The sequence below is a fragment of the Dipodomys merriami genome, unplaced genomic scaffold (genome assembly GCF_024711535.1).
Source record: "Dipodomys merriami isolate MVZ:Mamm:240054 unplaced genomic scaffold, mDipMer1.0.p SCAF_13, whole genome shotgun sequence".
Classification (NCBI taxonomy): domain Eukaryota; kingdom Metazoa; phylum Chordata; class Mammalia; order Rodentia; family Heteromyidae; genus Dipodomys; species Dipodomys merriami.
In genome coordinates, this window is record NW_027202604.1 from 31,145,786 (window position 1) to 31,160,434 (window position 14,649).

Consider the following 14,649-nt stretch of genomic DNA (forward strand, 5'->3'; position numbering starts at 1 on the left):
AATGTGTAGGTAAATAAAGGGAAAACAAATACACACACACACGCACACACACATATATATCTATATCTCTATACCCATATACTATATATGTGTTTGCATGTGGTTCAATATTAGTCTTTTACCACTTAAATGATTTGTATCAGTCAAAATACTTGGTCCCACATACTTATTAATTAAAGCTGACATTTTTCCAATAAAATCCATTTGATTATCATAGAATCTGTGTTTCTTTGAACCACTGTATAAAAATATGCCAGCTCCGTAGGAAAGATGAATGAACACTCGAAACAATTCTTTTGTCTTGTCACTTCAGTGACAGGAAACAGAGCCTGAATGGATACATACAATGTGCAGTATTTCCTTTGTTTTCAAGTGAGGAGCCATTAGCAGTTATTTCAGGATTACTGTATTTGTGACACTTGCAAATTGATTTATGGTATTCACCAAGCAGGTGATTGCACAAAAAGCCTTTTAATTTGCTTTGCTTTTATCCTTCCTCGGTTTCATGGTATTGAGTGATCCCAATCTTATTTCAGGCTTATGGAAATTGCTGGACCTTCTCTCCCCCCTACCACCTGATTTCAGATAAGGTGATAATTGAGCCTAGCCTGACAATTGTATAAAAAGGAGCTTCATAAAGTGACACGGAGTCAGAGGGAAGGGAAGGTGACATCTAATTCCCAGGGCTTTGTATGAGAAATCTTGCTTGATGTAGCTCAGTGGTTCTTAAGCCCTTTTAGTGTGCAGCGAGTAGAAATTTAAACAATTCCAATTTATAATGCTGGCTCAGGCAATTACACAAATCCAGTTATTTTTAACACTTATTATTTGGATGCCAGTGTCATAATACATCCTTTCCCACTGGCTATAATAAAACCTGTTAGTGTACTTCAAGCATTCTCAGTAGAGAAATGATGTTTAATGAATTGGCATGCACAAAGTTAGTTCCAGGCTCATGGTGGATGGGGCAGTTTCATAGTGTTTCGTGTTTCATGTGGCCCTACGGTGTTCATTCTCTCTCTGTCTCTCTACCTCCCTCTCTTTTCCTTTTCTCCTTCCCACTCTCCCTTCCTCCCTCTTTTTTCTTCCCTCTTCTTCCCTTTTTCTCTCTTACTCTCTTCTTTTCTCTCCCTTCTTCCCTCTTTTTTCTTCCTTCCCCTTTTCTGTTTCTTACTCTCTTCTTTCCTTTTCCTTCCTCTCTCCCTCCTTCCCTCCCTTCCTACCTCTTCCTCCTTCCCTTTCCCTCCTTTCCTATCTCTCTCTGTATGAATTCCATGTCATCTATAAAAATGGCATAGGAAACATCACTGTTTCTTGCATATAGGCTTCTATAGGAGTGAATAGCTTTATAAACAGTGATCATAAGAATTTCTGTTTTATTTTTGACTCATGGTGCCACATTTTGTCTATAGGAATCTGACTTGATCATAACCCTAAATAACTATTAAGAGAAAATGACAAGGACTTGGAAAATACCCTTCAGGTTAAATATGCTGACCACTACTCTGCCTTTGCTAGTTGCCTTTGGTCACTTCACCAATAGGCTCAGATTTTATTCCCTAAAGGATGAAACAGAAGCTCTTCATTTGATATTCCAAAGTGCAAATTTGAATAACTTTATTTTCTGAAAGAAAAACAGAAATATTTAATATTCATTAGGGACATTAGTGAGCCTAAGTGTCAAAGGTTTGAATAATTTTCTTTTCTGAGAGAAAAATAAAAGTGTTTACAACACATTGGAAACATTAGAGAGACTGAATGCTAAAGGTCCTCAGTAAACATGACACCATTTTATTAGGTGAGAAGAAATAAAAACAAGGACAGTTAAGGAATGGTTATTATTCAAACTCCTTTGCCAATAGCCAGAGTTTACCGAACTAATATTGTTTTGTGATATGATGGTTGAGCAAGGTTCCCAGAGAAAGACAGAGACTAGAAATGACCAGACATCTTGAGACCTAGACTGAGAACTCACTCTGTTAGTTGAAGTCTTGCCAGATGCTGGAGGTAGGAACCTGAATTCTCATGGGAGGCCCTGACAGCTGACCCAGCAGATGTATGAACATAGAAAGAAAGAACGAAGAAGGCTTTTGCAACCCATATACCCACTCTGCTCTCATTTTCTGTGTTTTAGAACATTGTCAGTACTTTGTTATTTCACTGATAAGTGCTTTTGAGAATATGTTTTTTTTTAATTACTGGGATTTTGTAACTTCAAATACAACCCATGCAAGTTAACCATTCTCTTTGAATCAGAATTCTATGTTTAGAGAATAAATGCATCATTCCTAGGGATTCAATGATCATCAGGATCTCTAGTATTAGAAATTTCACTGTGCTGCAGGATGCCGGTGGTGGATCATGACCATAATCCTACCTACACAAGGTGTAGATCTGTGGATCAACATTTGAAGCCAGCCCAGGCAGGAAAGTCTGTGAGACTCTTAACTTCCAAATAACCACCAAAAAACTGGAAGATGACCTGTGACTCAATTTGTAAGGTGCTAACCTTGAGCCCAAAAACCCAGGGACAGCAAGCCCACCCTGAGTTCAATCCCCAGAACTAGCACACACAGGCAGACCCAGAAGAAATTCTACCATGCTAATCATCCATGACTTCGCTGCACCCTCATCAATATCCTAGAGTAGTAGCACAACTACTCCATTCATTGGTGGGAGTGAGGGTGGGAGGGTTGAATTAGGCTGCCCCAGGTTGTATGCTAAGTGATAGTTGCATTTCCCATAATTCTCTTCACCACACATCTCTCTTGCCCTTGCCCTGGATGTTGGAGGCCAGCTGGAATTGACAAGGCTTAGCCAACTCTCTTTTCCCTTTCATCAGGCTCAAGATGCACATAAGCTAAGAGAATGCATTGTCTGTATTTTCCAGTACCAAATACTTTTGAACAAATAAGAGGGAAACAAAGATGTAGCTCAATGGAAAATGGAATGGTACTTAAACAAGGCCCTGGGTTTTATCTTCAGCAACACATACACCACACACACACACACACACACACACACAGAGGTACACAGGCATACACACACACACACACACACACACACACACACATACACACACACACACATCAGTTACCTTACTGCAGGTCACACTGTAACAAGGACATTGTGGTGTTTTCCAGTCTTTTGTCTGGAAAGAAAGAATCAGTTTTATTACCTTCTTGTTGCAGAAGAAGCCTCTTGTGAAGTTATTGTGCTTGTTTAGGTTAAGCTAATGTCTCAAAAGTCCTGTCTTCTAAATTCTTATCTCACTAATCGTACTGAAGAAATCTATTTAATTAGGAAGGGTCAAGGTGACTCAAAAATATCAATTTTCTATTTAGTTATGTTTTAGGTTTTTTTTTTCCTCCTTCTAAGATGAGATTTAAAATAGTAGGAAAATTTTAGCCAATTTATCCATATTCATGCAAATTCATTGATTTCCTTTGCATCTGAGTTGATGTGATTAAAATAAGCTATGAGACATTGGATTTATGTGACTGCCCAGGTCTCAAATTATTCAGTATATTTTGTCCTTGGCCTATGTGTCAGCTCCATCCTGAGTTCCAATAATTGCTTTTATCTTTGAAGTCTGGCATGAGGCATTAAACGCGTATTCTTTCGAGAAAGATAAATTGGAATATAATTTCATTGCTGTCTTACTGTTGCAAAACAGAATTGCTCAACAGTGTGCCCTTTATGCTTCTGACAATGGAATTAAGGCTGATTTTACTTTCCAATCTGAGCGCTATTTTTGGCTTCTGTCACTACTTAATGGAGTCTTGCTAGTAGGGGCTCTCATTTTTAACTTGGAATAGTTTTAGTGCTACAGTTAATAAGCATACAAATTTCTGATAAATTGAGGCTAATCCAGGCAAGAGATGAGGTCAGATATACAATGCACCATTATCTATATTCTAGAAATGGAGGATGTCACTAATGTGTGTTAGGTCTCTGAATATTTAAGAGGAGGATTCTGAGTGTCATGCTTACGTGGAATAATTTCTTGGGTTAATGTTATGTGCTTAATACCATTAAAATTCCAAAGTTGGAACACTCAAACCCTGAACAATTAGAGTCCATAAAATGTTGTACTGTAGCAATTAGAGACGGTTGAACTTGCTAGCCTAAATCAGGAGAATAATTAAAATTAAGCTGATTAACTGGCTATCCATATTTCAGGGAGGGGGTGATGTATAAGATATGAATCCAGGAATATTGTCTCCTAACGATATCCTGGGTTTGAAGCCATATACATGGAGGACAATGCCTTAGAAATATTCCTTAGGATCATGAGAGAATATTAAACGATAGATACAAGTTTAAAAGTGGTATGTAACTATAAACAATAAATTTGGTGGTTATTTTCAAATTGTTTCAGAAGAAAGAAAGCAAAGAAAAGGACTTTTTTTTTCAGTCCTGGGGCTTGAACATGGGGCATAGGAACTGTCTCTGAGTTTTTGGATTTTTTTTCTCAAGGCTTGCCCTCTACCACTTGAGACACAGCCCCACTTCCAGCTTTTTTGTGAGTAATTGGAGATAAGAATCTCACAGACTTTCCTGCCCAGGCTGGCTTCAAACCTTGATCCTCAGATCTCAGCCTCCTGAGTAGCTAGGCATGAGCCATTGGTGCCTGGCTAGAAACGGACAATATAAAAGGCATGGCATATATATATTTTGTCAAAATACAACAGGGCTCAGTGTCTCTCAGATTTGTATAAATGTGTAGAACTCAGGTGCTACGGTTTAGGGAGTATCTCTTTGGTATAATAAAAAAGCAGTGTTTTCTGTATTTCTTTTATTGATTAGATTAGATAACTTCATGAGTACAGAAGGGTCATTTAGATAGGACTGCACTAGAAATATTTAAAATTACTGACATACATTGTGTGTTAGGAAATACTTGGAACAAGTCAAGTAAGTTTTCTTAATTCCCATTTTGCAGGTGGGACAATTGGGATCAAATACAGTAGATTGTAAATCAGTAAATGGCATCGCTGTCACTCAGAATTCCCCAAAGCACCAGTACCCTTACTCATACAGACATAGAAAAGAAATGGGCCTATTACTGATTGAATTATATACTTGAGGTGAAATGTAAAAGCTTGAATACCTGGAATTAAATAAAAATGTAGCAACTTCTGTCTTTGTTATTTCTTCTTTTAAAAAGTTTACAGCATCGATATATATATATATCTATATATCTATCTATATATATATATCGATGCTGTAATATATATATAGATATAGATATAGATATATACTTAAAATGATATTTTGGAACAAATTACTGTATAACCTGTTTTTTTTGTGTGTCAGTCCTGTTTTTTTCTGTGTCAGTCCTGGGATGTAGGCTCAGGGCCTTCTGTTCCTGATCTTTTAGTTATGTTTATTATTTTATATAGGATCTTGTTTTCTTGTCTGGGGCCAGCCTTAGATGGTGATACTCCCACCTAAATCCTCCCGCCAAGCTGGGCTGGCATGTATACTACATGTAGCTCAGCACCCAGCTTGTTTTGTTGAGATGAGATCTTGTTAACTTTGGACTGACTCTAACCTCTGACTCCCAAGAAGCTAGGATTACAGGTTTGAGTCACTGTACCTGGCTTGGACTATCAATTTTGAGAATATCTAGGAGACTCTTGGGGTGTAACTCAGTGGTATAATGCTTGACTGAAATGCAAGAAGACCTATATTTGATTGTTAATATCACACACACACACACACACACACACACACACACACACACACACACACACACACACACACATATTAAAACAGTGGATGGAGCCAGGCACATGAAGTCCTTGAGACTCTTATCTCCAAACAACCAGAAAGCCAGAAGTGGACCTGTGGCTCAAAGTGGTTTAGAGCTAGCCTTGAGCACAAAAGCTCAGGGATAACCCCCAGGTCCTGAGTTCAATCCCTATGACCCACAAATAAACACCAACACCAATACCAAAACCAATATTTAGATGTTTATTATCACAATGTTTCAGAAAAACAATTAGAGCAAGTCAAGGAAAATGGGAATTTCAATCCTGATTGTATTTCTATAAAACTTGATATATATTAACGTTTGCTTAAATAGGAGACAAATGATGTTATGATGTTATTCTTGAAACCAAACTGGTATTTGTACATTTCACTTAAAATAACTGTCCTTTGCCTAATTGTTCTTTATTTTTTCTCTTTTTCTCAAAGAAAACATCTTGCTAGAATTATTCAGCTACTCTTGTGAGAACTTTGAACTCTAAAGCTATTATACCAGCCTATTCTAAGATGTTTCTTTATGAGCCTTACTAATGACTCATAATGTAAATGAAAAAAATGGATGGACAAAGCTCCTTCTTGAATGAAATTAGCTAAATGAAGTCATTTTCCTAGCCATTGACACTCATTATAGTATGCAGAATGCTTTTAAAATGCAGCTTCCTCTGATCTGCAAACATAATGCACTAGAATGGTTTAAGATTTATCACGAGGCTGTCTCTTACCATTTGGAACTATAAAGATTTAGTGAGGCAAAAACCTTTTAACTTTTTTGGAACTATTTGAGAATAGGTTTACTAAAATTAATAAGAGAGACATCAATTTAATTTCTGCAATATGGCTATTTTAAAGTTTATAAATGAATAAAGTGTTCTTTTTGTGTTTTTATTTCTCACTTTGCAGGTTATCCACATTTTCTTCTTAGAAGAAGGAAAGCGAGTCATTTAGATCTTAAATCTCTCTACCTTGTCTCCTTCTTGAAGAACAATGGAGGTGATTTCATGTGGAAGAGGAGTATTCCTTTCTGTAATTTTCTTCCTGTTAAAATTCACCACAGCAGTTGAAATACCACTATCAGGTAAAGGGAGAGCATTCAGAGTCTGTACTGGAATTTTATATTGCCTCTTGACTTTAAGTAGAAAGTTTGTGGATTGAGAATGTAACTTTTCTGTAATATTTCCATAGATTATTTTTTCCCCAGAAATGTGTCATGAGAATTCTTGTCTGCATTTTAGGGACTGTTTAGTTGTGGTAATTATGTTGCAGCTCATGCTTTTTGCTTCATATGAAAACACTTGGCCTGTAACAAGAAATAGATCTAACAGCCAGTGATCTTTCTCATTCCATGTGTCTAAGATGGTCTGCAGTATTATAAACAGCTTTTCTTTTTATACATGTGGGTTGGTTTATGATATGGAGAATTTTGATTTAGTGTTCTGAAGTAGTCATACAGACTGAATAGGAATCAAACACAATGACCTTGATGGTATGTGTTTATTTTTAATTTTTGTTTTTAATTGTTGTTATTTAATTATTATTATTACATAGAGGGGTTATGATTACCTAAGTCAGAAAGTGAGTGCATTTCTTTTTGGACAATGCCACCCCTTCCCTTGTGCTCTCCCAATGTTTTCCTTCTGTCCCCACCCACAAGTTTTATGGTTCATTTCCAACATAGTATCTAATGAGTTTCACTGCTGCATTTGTTCACCCTCTGTCCCTCCATTTCTGTGAATAGAATGTGTTTTGAAACCATCGTTGAGGTTCACTTTCAATTTCTTGTTATGGTGATTTTAGATTCCGTAGTATATCTGCAAGCTTAGATCCCATAACCCAGGTAAGAAATCTCATTTCTACTTTTCTTAACAGATGGATAGGCCTTTATGACAGTATTCTTAGGTCTTAAGGAATCCAATTTCCCTGGCCTATGGATATTTGGATGTAAAGCTCTCTTTACTTACAGCCAGCATACCATATACTCAAGTTCATTACTCTGCGTTCTAAGTGTAGAAATTTATGCTGAGACAGAGGAGCCTTCCTTACCTCTAGTGAATTCTCTTGTAGGAATGTTCAGTGTCAGGTGGAAGACAGCCAAGATGTCTGCACCAGGATCACCGCTGTCACATCACATCCCTAAAAATACATGCATGTTCTCCATCTTTCCTCACTAATTCATCACTGCTGAAAGATGTGAAATTTGCTGTTAATCCATGACACTTATATTTATTCTGGTTGTCTCAATTCCTTATGGACGTTCACGCTGTGATGTCCTCAGACAACAATTCTTATAAAATATTAATGGCATATTTTCTGAATATTACCCATTTATTTGGGTCCTCTAGAGTACTCACTCATGAATACAGCAAAGGCAAGTACCTGAGCAGAATGTCAATGAGTCTGGTACCTCTGTAATGGGCTTAATTATAGTGGAAGGGATTTATAATATAGGATATATAGTCATACAAACACCCAAAGGTTATTAGCTCCATTCCCTGAATAATTAGTTATTGTTGAGTCGTTATAACCTTAGCAAATTTAAGGAAGAATAACATTGTAATAAACAAGTTGTTCCTGAGTTATTAGCTGTTATCTAAGGGACTCTTGTCATTGTGCATTCTCTCTCACCATTCATAAACGTGATAGAATTTAAATAACACGAGTTTGCCATCAATTCAAGATCCACCTCTGTTTCAAAACAGTAATAATCAGAAGCAACGTAAATGTCAGTGACATGGGTGTACTTGCATATGGGTAAAATGCTTATAAATATCCAATGAAGAAAAATTGAGTCTGATTTAATGTTCTTAAACCAATAACACTCAGATTATTTACCTCTTTCTCCACCCTTGAGTAAAATCATTCTAATATTGAAATCAGGTGGAAATAAACCTAAAATAATTCTGCTGTCTCCAAGGAGAATGATAATCTATATTCCATAATTGTATCGTTGCTTCAGCCCAATACTATTTCTTCTTAGAAGTACAACTGACAGACATATTATAGTTGTTCTGATGAGCAAAATACTTCAGATGAGATATTTTCCCCAAAAGGAACCAAGTGAGTCTGTCACTTTAAGATAAACAACTGACAATATTGTTAGTGGTGAAATTTAAGTGTTCAAGCAAAGAGTACAACTATGGAAAAGGAGTATTCTCCACTGTGAGTTTGCCAGCTTTCTAACACTAAGGACTTTTCTGATTCGATCTGTAGTAATATGAAGCATAATGAAAGTCTGATCTTCTCTTACCAGATAAATTAGTATTTGGACAGGTGCTGGTAGCTCATGCCTATAATCCCAGCTACCCAGAAAGCTGAGAGCTGAGGATGAAGATTCAAAGTCAGCCAGGGCAGGGAAAGTCCATGAGACTCTTATCTCCAATTAACCACCATAAAGCCAGAAGTAGAGTTGTGGCTCAAGTGGTAGAACTCTATTAACCATGAGCAAAAAAGCTCGGGGACAGCACCAAGTTCTATAGTACTTGAGATGTCTCTGAAACATGTTTATCCTTTTACAGAATCATTTAGATGAACTCATGAATAACTATGTTTAATTTTAATTTCTAATATAGTAAATATCGTTAGTTATTATACATGTGTTATCTTAGAATTCTTAAGAGGCAAACTTTCAAAATAGGGCCAACGTCATGGAGTTCAGGTCCTATTTGTAGCTCTACAATGGATAGTCATTCAATTAAATCAGCCCCTGGGCCTGTTTGCCTTATTCAGAATAGACTTGTCAAACTCAATTTCTGCTACTCCATAGTGTGCATTTCCTAAACATTCAACACTGTGAACGTACTAAAGGTTCTAAGAACTTTATCAAATAAGGAATGTCTCAAATTGGAAACTAGGGAGCCTACTGCACTATTTATGTCAATTATTTTCTGCTTTCTGCTTCAAAATGTAATTCAAGTTTGACTCTCAAAATTCAAGCATGCTATTTGCTGGTTTTAGTCAATTGTAATCCATTTGCTTTGCAAGCTCATTGGTGAGATGGATAGTCTAGCTGCTTGAAAAACAAAAAGCAAAAACTTTTCCTTTATATTTAAAAAAATTAGGTTTGCCTTCAGAGTTACTTAACTTGCCAAACACCATTTTTTTTGTAACATGAGGGGGATATTTTAGTATGAAGAATCACTTGTTTAAAAGTAGCTATAATTTATGTGACAATCATTATTTTTGTGTTACACCTTATTAAAGATAAGCAACTCTTAATAGATAAATGGTAAAAAGAGATAAAATAATGGGGTATCAATGGGAAATGACAACTATAATATAACTTTATGGAAAGAATTTCATTAACAAAAGCAATAAATGGAAATCAAAATAAAAAGAATTATCTTTTGGTAATCCCTTGCCAGACTTGGGCTTGAACTCAGGGCCTGGGCACTGTCCCTGAACTTGTTAGCTCAAGGCTGGTGCTGTACCACTTGAGCCACAACTCCACTTATGACTTTTAGAAGTTAATTGGAGGTAAGATTTTCATGGACTTTGATGCTGGGGTTAGTTTCTAACTGGGATCTTTAGATTTCAGCTTTCTCAGTAGTTTGGATTATAAGCCTGAGTCACTGGTGTCTGGCATGAAAATTAATTTTTAAAACTCATTCTTGCCTGCTAGTGTCTGGTGGTGTCAAGGTTGTGGGCAGCCACCGTGTTCACACATTGGTTGTGGTAAATATCCCTTGGTTAAAATATCTTTGTAACTGGGCTGGAAAGGTGACTCAGTGAGTGGTAGAGTGCTTGCCTTGCATGCCTGTGGTGCTGGGTTCCATTCCTCAGTACCATAAGCAGAAAAATCCAGTAGTGGCACTGTGGCTCAAGTGGTAGAACACTAGCCTTGAGCTAAAGAGCTGAGGGACAGCACCCAGGCTCAGAGTTCAGGCCCCATGACCACCAACAACAAATATATATATATATATATATATATATATATATATATATATATATATATATTTGCAACTATCCAAAGTCATTGTATTCATGTCCATCAGTGGAAATTTACTGTAAGAAATCCATATACTCAAAGAGATCAGTTGAAATACATGTCACCTGGAAAGAAAGATATGGCAAACAGACTAAGATCTAACAACAAGATAATTGTCTAACAAATGACAGTTTACTGATGGGAAGAAACGATGTACAAAGCAGTTCATTAGTTGTAATGTCTCCATGTAAGCATGCAGAAATATGCAATGGACTTTTGAAATGATCCGACTAAGTAAAAAGGTCATCACATCATTAAAGTCTGAATAGACACAGCATGAACATTTTTCTCCTGCTTTAAAAACTATTTGTAATTATACTGGAATGAAGTAAAAAATGAATGCCTATGGCAACATGATTTAATGACCATACCTTCATTCAAAGTAAATATATTTTTCAAAGAGGAAGTCAGATATGTTATATAATTTGCACTCTAGTATCACCTTTTTATTACCAACATAGAAAGCACAGTTAACCTGTGCCTCTCATAACCCAAGTAACCTTGTCCACTTTTGGAGAAACTTGTTGTTGAAGTATGCATTTTAACATTTAGTTCAACAGGTTCCAACAATCACAAAACAGTCAAGAGAACAAGTCGCCTTTCCCTTTGACGAGTATTTTCAAATTGAATGTGAAGCTAAAGGAAATCCAGAACCAACGTGAGTGTTCTTCAAACTACTAAATACTCTAACCGTATGCTATCATTGATAGTATTTAAAAATCTGAAAAAAAAACTTGTTGGACTCTAAATCTACATTTGATTAAAGCTCCAGGTTACCAAGTGAAAGAGAGCTTTGTGTGTAAAATTAAAATTGAGTTATTTAACCTATGTTGCATAAGGTTTGCTGTACCTATAGAATGGATATTTCATACCGGTGTCGGCATTGAACTGCATGTTTTTCTGGAATGCAATTCTGTAATATTTACTAACAACCATAAAAATTTATTCCAATATTAGTCTACTGAATTGAAATGGATAAGTTAATAAAATAGCAAACAGGATAGAAAATGATGCAGTCAAAAGGATTTTATTTAGTACCAATTTAAAACTGAAAAAGTATTGACAAATTATATATTTGGTACAGTTTCAAATGCTTGACAAGGTTGTTTAAAAATAGCAATGCTTTGTGATTTTGATTTTGCATGAGTACATTAGACCACACACACACACACACACACACACACACACACACACACAGAATATTATATATTTACCTTTATTCCAGCCTCAAGATAAAATCAGAAATAATCCTGCCATGTGTTTCTAAGAAAAAATAAATAATTTTCAAAGTTATTCTAGGTTCACACCTAGAACCCTAGCTACTTAAGAGGCTGAGATCTGAGGCTGGCAGTTAGAAGCCATCCTGGGCAGAAAAGTCTATAATATAAGACTCTTATCTCCAAATGTCAACACTAACCTCCCCACCCCACCCCCACCCCCCAGCCACTGGCAAATAGCAGAAATAGAGCTGTGGCTCAAATGGTAAAGCACTGGCCTTGAGCAAAAAAGTTCAGGGCCCACCCAGGCCAGGCCAGGAAGGACAAAAAAGAGAGAAAGAGAGAATGACAGAACCAGAGAAAGAAAGAAAGAATGAAAAAAAGAAAAGAAAGAGAGAAAGAAAGAAAGAAAGAAAGAAAGAAAGAAAGAAAGAAAGAAAGAAAGAAAGAAAGAAAAAAGAAAGAAAGAGAGAGAGAAAAGAAAGAAAGAGAGAGAGAGAGAAAAAGAGTGAAAGGGAGAATAAAGAGAAATGGAGGAAGGAAGGAGGGAAGGAAGGAGGGAAGGAAGGAAAGAAGGAAGGAAGGGAGGGAGGGAGGGAGGGAGGGAGGGAGGGAGGGAGGGAGGGAAGAAAGAGGAAGGAAGGATGGAAGGAAGGAAAGAAACAAAACATACCTTCAAATATATTCTTATTTACAACCTTATTCATAGTTTTATTCTTACTGATTTTTTACAGTTTGGAAGATTCTTCAGAGATCTTTTCTAATAATATTAAGCATTCTATTGTGTACGTTTCTTAAATTATTTTGGTTTGTCATTTTGTACATTTGTCAGTATTTCTGGTTAAAAATAATGTTCTTTTTTTGTGGGATGAATTTGCTTTTTTTCTTGCAGATTTAGATGGACTAAAGATGACAAGCCTTTCCATCTTTCTGATCCCCGGATAATTGTGTCTAACGGCTCAGGCACATTCAAGATCCCAAATGAAGGACACGTATCTCACTTTCAAGGCAAATACCGCTGCTTTGCTTCTAACACCCTAGGAGTTGCCATGTCAGAGGAAATCGATTTTATAGTCCCAAGTAAGTATTAAAATGGAGATTTTGTTTTACAACTCTTTTAGAAAAGTACTAAACTAGCCTCTGAATCTTAAACAAAATGTCTATAAATTAAATCAGCCTTTATATTTATTTTATTTTATTTTTAAGGACAATTCTAGGTCTTGAAACTTAAAATTTGGACATCCTTTGAAAACCGCATGTTTTGGAAGTAGAGATCTGGCGTAAGTGATAGAATGCCAGCCTTGAAAGAAAAGGCAAAGCAAAAGCTTAAAGCCCTGAATTCTAGCCCCAGTACTAGCCAAAGAAAGGAAAGAGAGAAAATGAAGAAAGAATGAGGAAGAGGAGGAGGAGGAGGAGCAGGAGGAGAAGGAGGAGGAGGAGGAGGAGGAGGAAGGGGAGGAGGAGGAGGAGGAGGAGGAGGAGGAGGAGGAGGAGGAGGAGGAGGAAGGGGAGGAGGAGGAGGAGGAGGAGGAGGAGGAGGAGGAGGAGGAGGAGGAGGAGGAGGAGGAGGAAGGGGAGGAGGAGGAGGAGGAAGAACAGAAGAAAGAAGGAAGGGAGGGAGGAAAGGAGAGAGGTAGGCAGGAAGACAGCATATATCCAGCTTTCTACCTCATATTGTATTTTTAAAAGAATTTTAAATGGGCCGGGCGCCGGTGGCTCACACCTGTAATCCTAGCTACTCAGGAGGCTGAGATCTGAGGATCGTGGTTCAAAGCCAGCCCGGGCAGGAAAGTCCATGTGAAAACTCTTATCTCCAATAAACCACCAGAAAACGGGAAGTGGCATTGTAGCTCAAGTGGTAGAGCACTCGCCTTGAGCTGAAGAGCTGAGGGACAGCGCCCAGGCCCAGAGTTCAAGCCCCACAACCAAAAAAAAAAAAAAAAAAAGAATTTTAAATGGATAAAAGACCTCACTCTGAATGAGAAAATACCTTTTATTTTTTAAATTAGAAGATTGAAAACATTGATTATGATAATGAGTGCATTTATGACCCCAGGGAAATGTCTAAACTCATACTGAACCCCATGAAGGAACTCATTAGCAATTTATTTGACTATATTTTATTTTAGATTATTTGCCAAAATGTTTTATAAAGAAAATAAAAGGTAAGATACATCTCAGAAATCATTGATAAAGCCAATTATTAAAATCCCAAATATTTATAAACCTATTTGGAAGTGATAAAAAAAAAGCTTTAAAATGACAAAGTAGCAAAATATATAAACTTTAACCTTAAACTGGAATGGTCAATAAGAATGTACAAATGTGTTTAGCATCATTAGTAATCAGAAGTAGACCAATTATACCCAAATAAGAAAAGCGTTTGTTCTTATGTAATTGGGAGTTATTGTATCTGAGAATAGCAGATTCAGTGGAAACATGAAGCTACCCTAACCCCGAGCTAGCACTGATGGTTTATTTTACTTATTTTATTTTACTTTATTTTACCTTAACTTCCTTAAAGACAAGCTTAGGTGTGATCCAACAACTCTCTTCATTTGCTCTGATGTTCTTTAGCCTGCACACATTGAGATTATTTGCTCATGGTGGACTGGCATAAACATTTTGGTTTATTAATGAAGAAAATACCATTAGCTTTGAAAAAGATATTGAACC

The 14,649-nt window shown here is 36.7% G+C and overlaps 1 protein-coding gene across 6 annotated transcripts in view; it reads left to right on the forward strand.

The window, feature by feature from the left end:
• The window catches only part of Chl1 (cell adhesion molecule L1 like), a 739,723-nt gene that overhangs the window by 665,677 nt on the left and 59,397 nt on the right, over positions 1 to 14,649 (forward strand). For all 6 annotated transcript variants that reach the window (XM_070018980.1, XM_070018978.1, XM_070018983.1 and 3 more), the window contains 3 exons: positions 6,676 to 6,850; positions 11,309 to 11,414; positions 12,866 to 13,053. In XM_070018980.1, coding sequence (XP_069875081.1) covers positions 6,760 to 6,850; positions 11,309 to 11,414; positions 12,866 to 13,053 — 385 coding nt within the window. In that variant the 5' untranslated portion in view covers positions 6,676 to 6,759. The remainder of the gene's footprint in view (positions 1 to 6,675; positions 6,851 to 11,308; positions 11,415 to 12,865; positions 13,054 to 14,649) is intronic.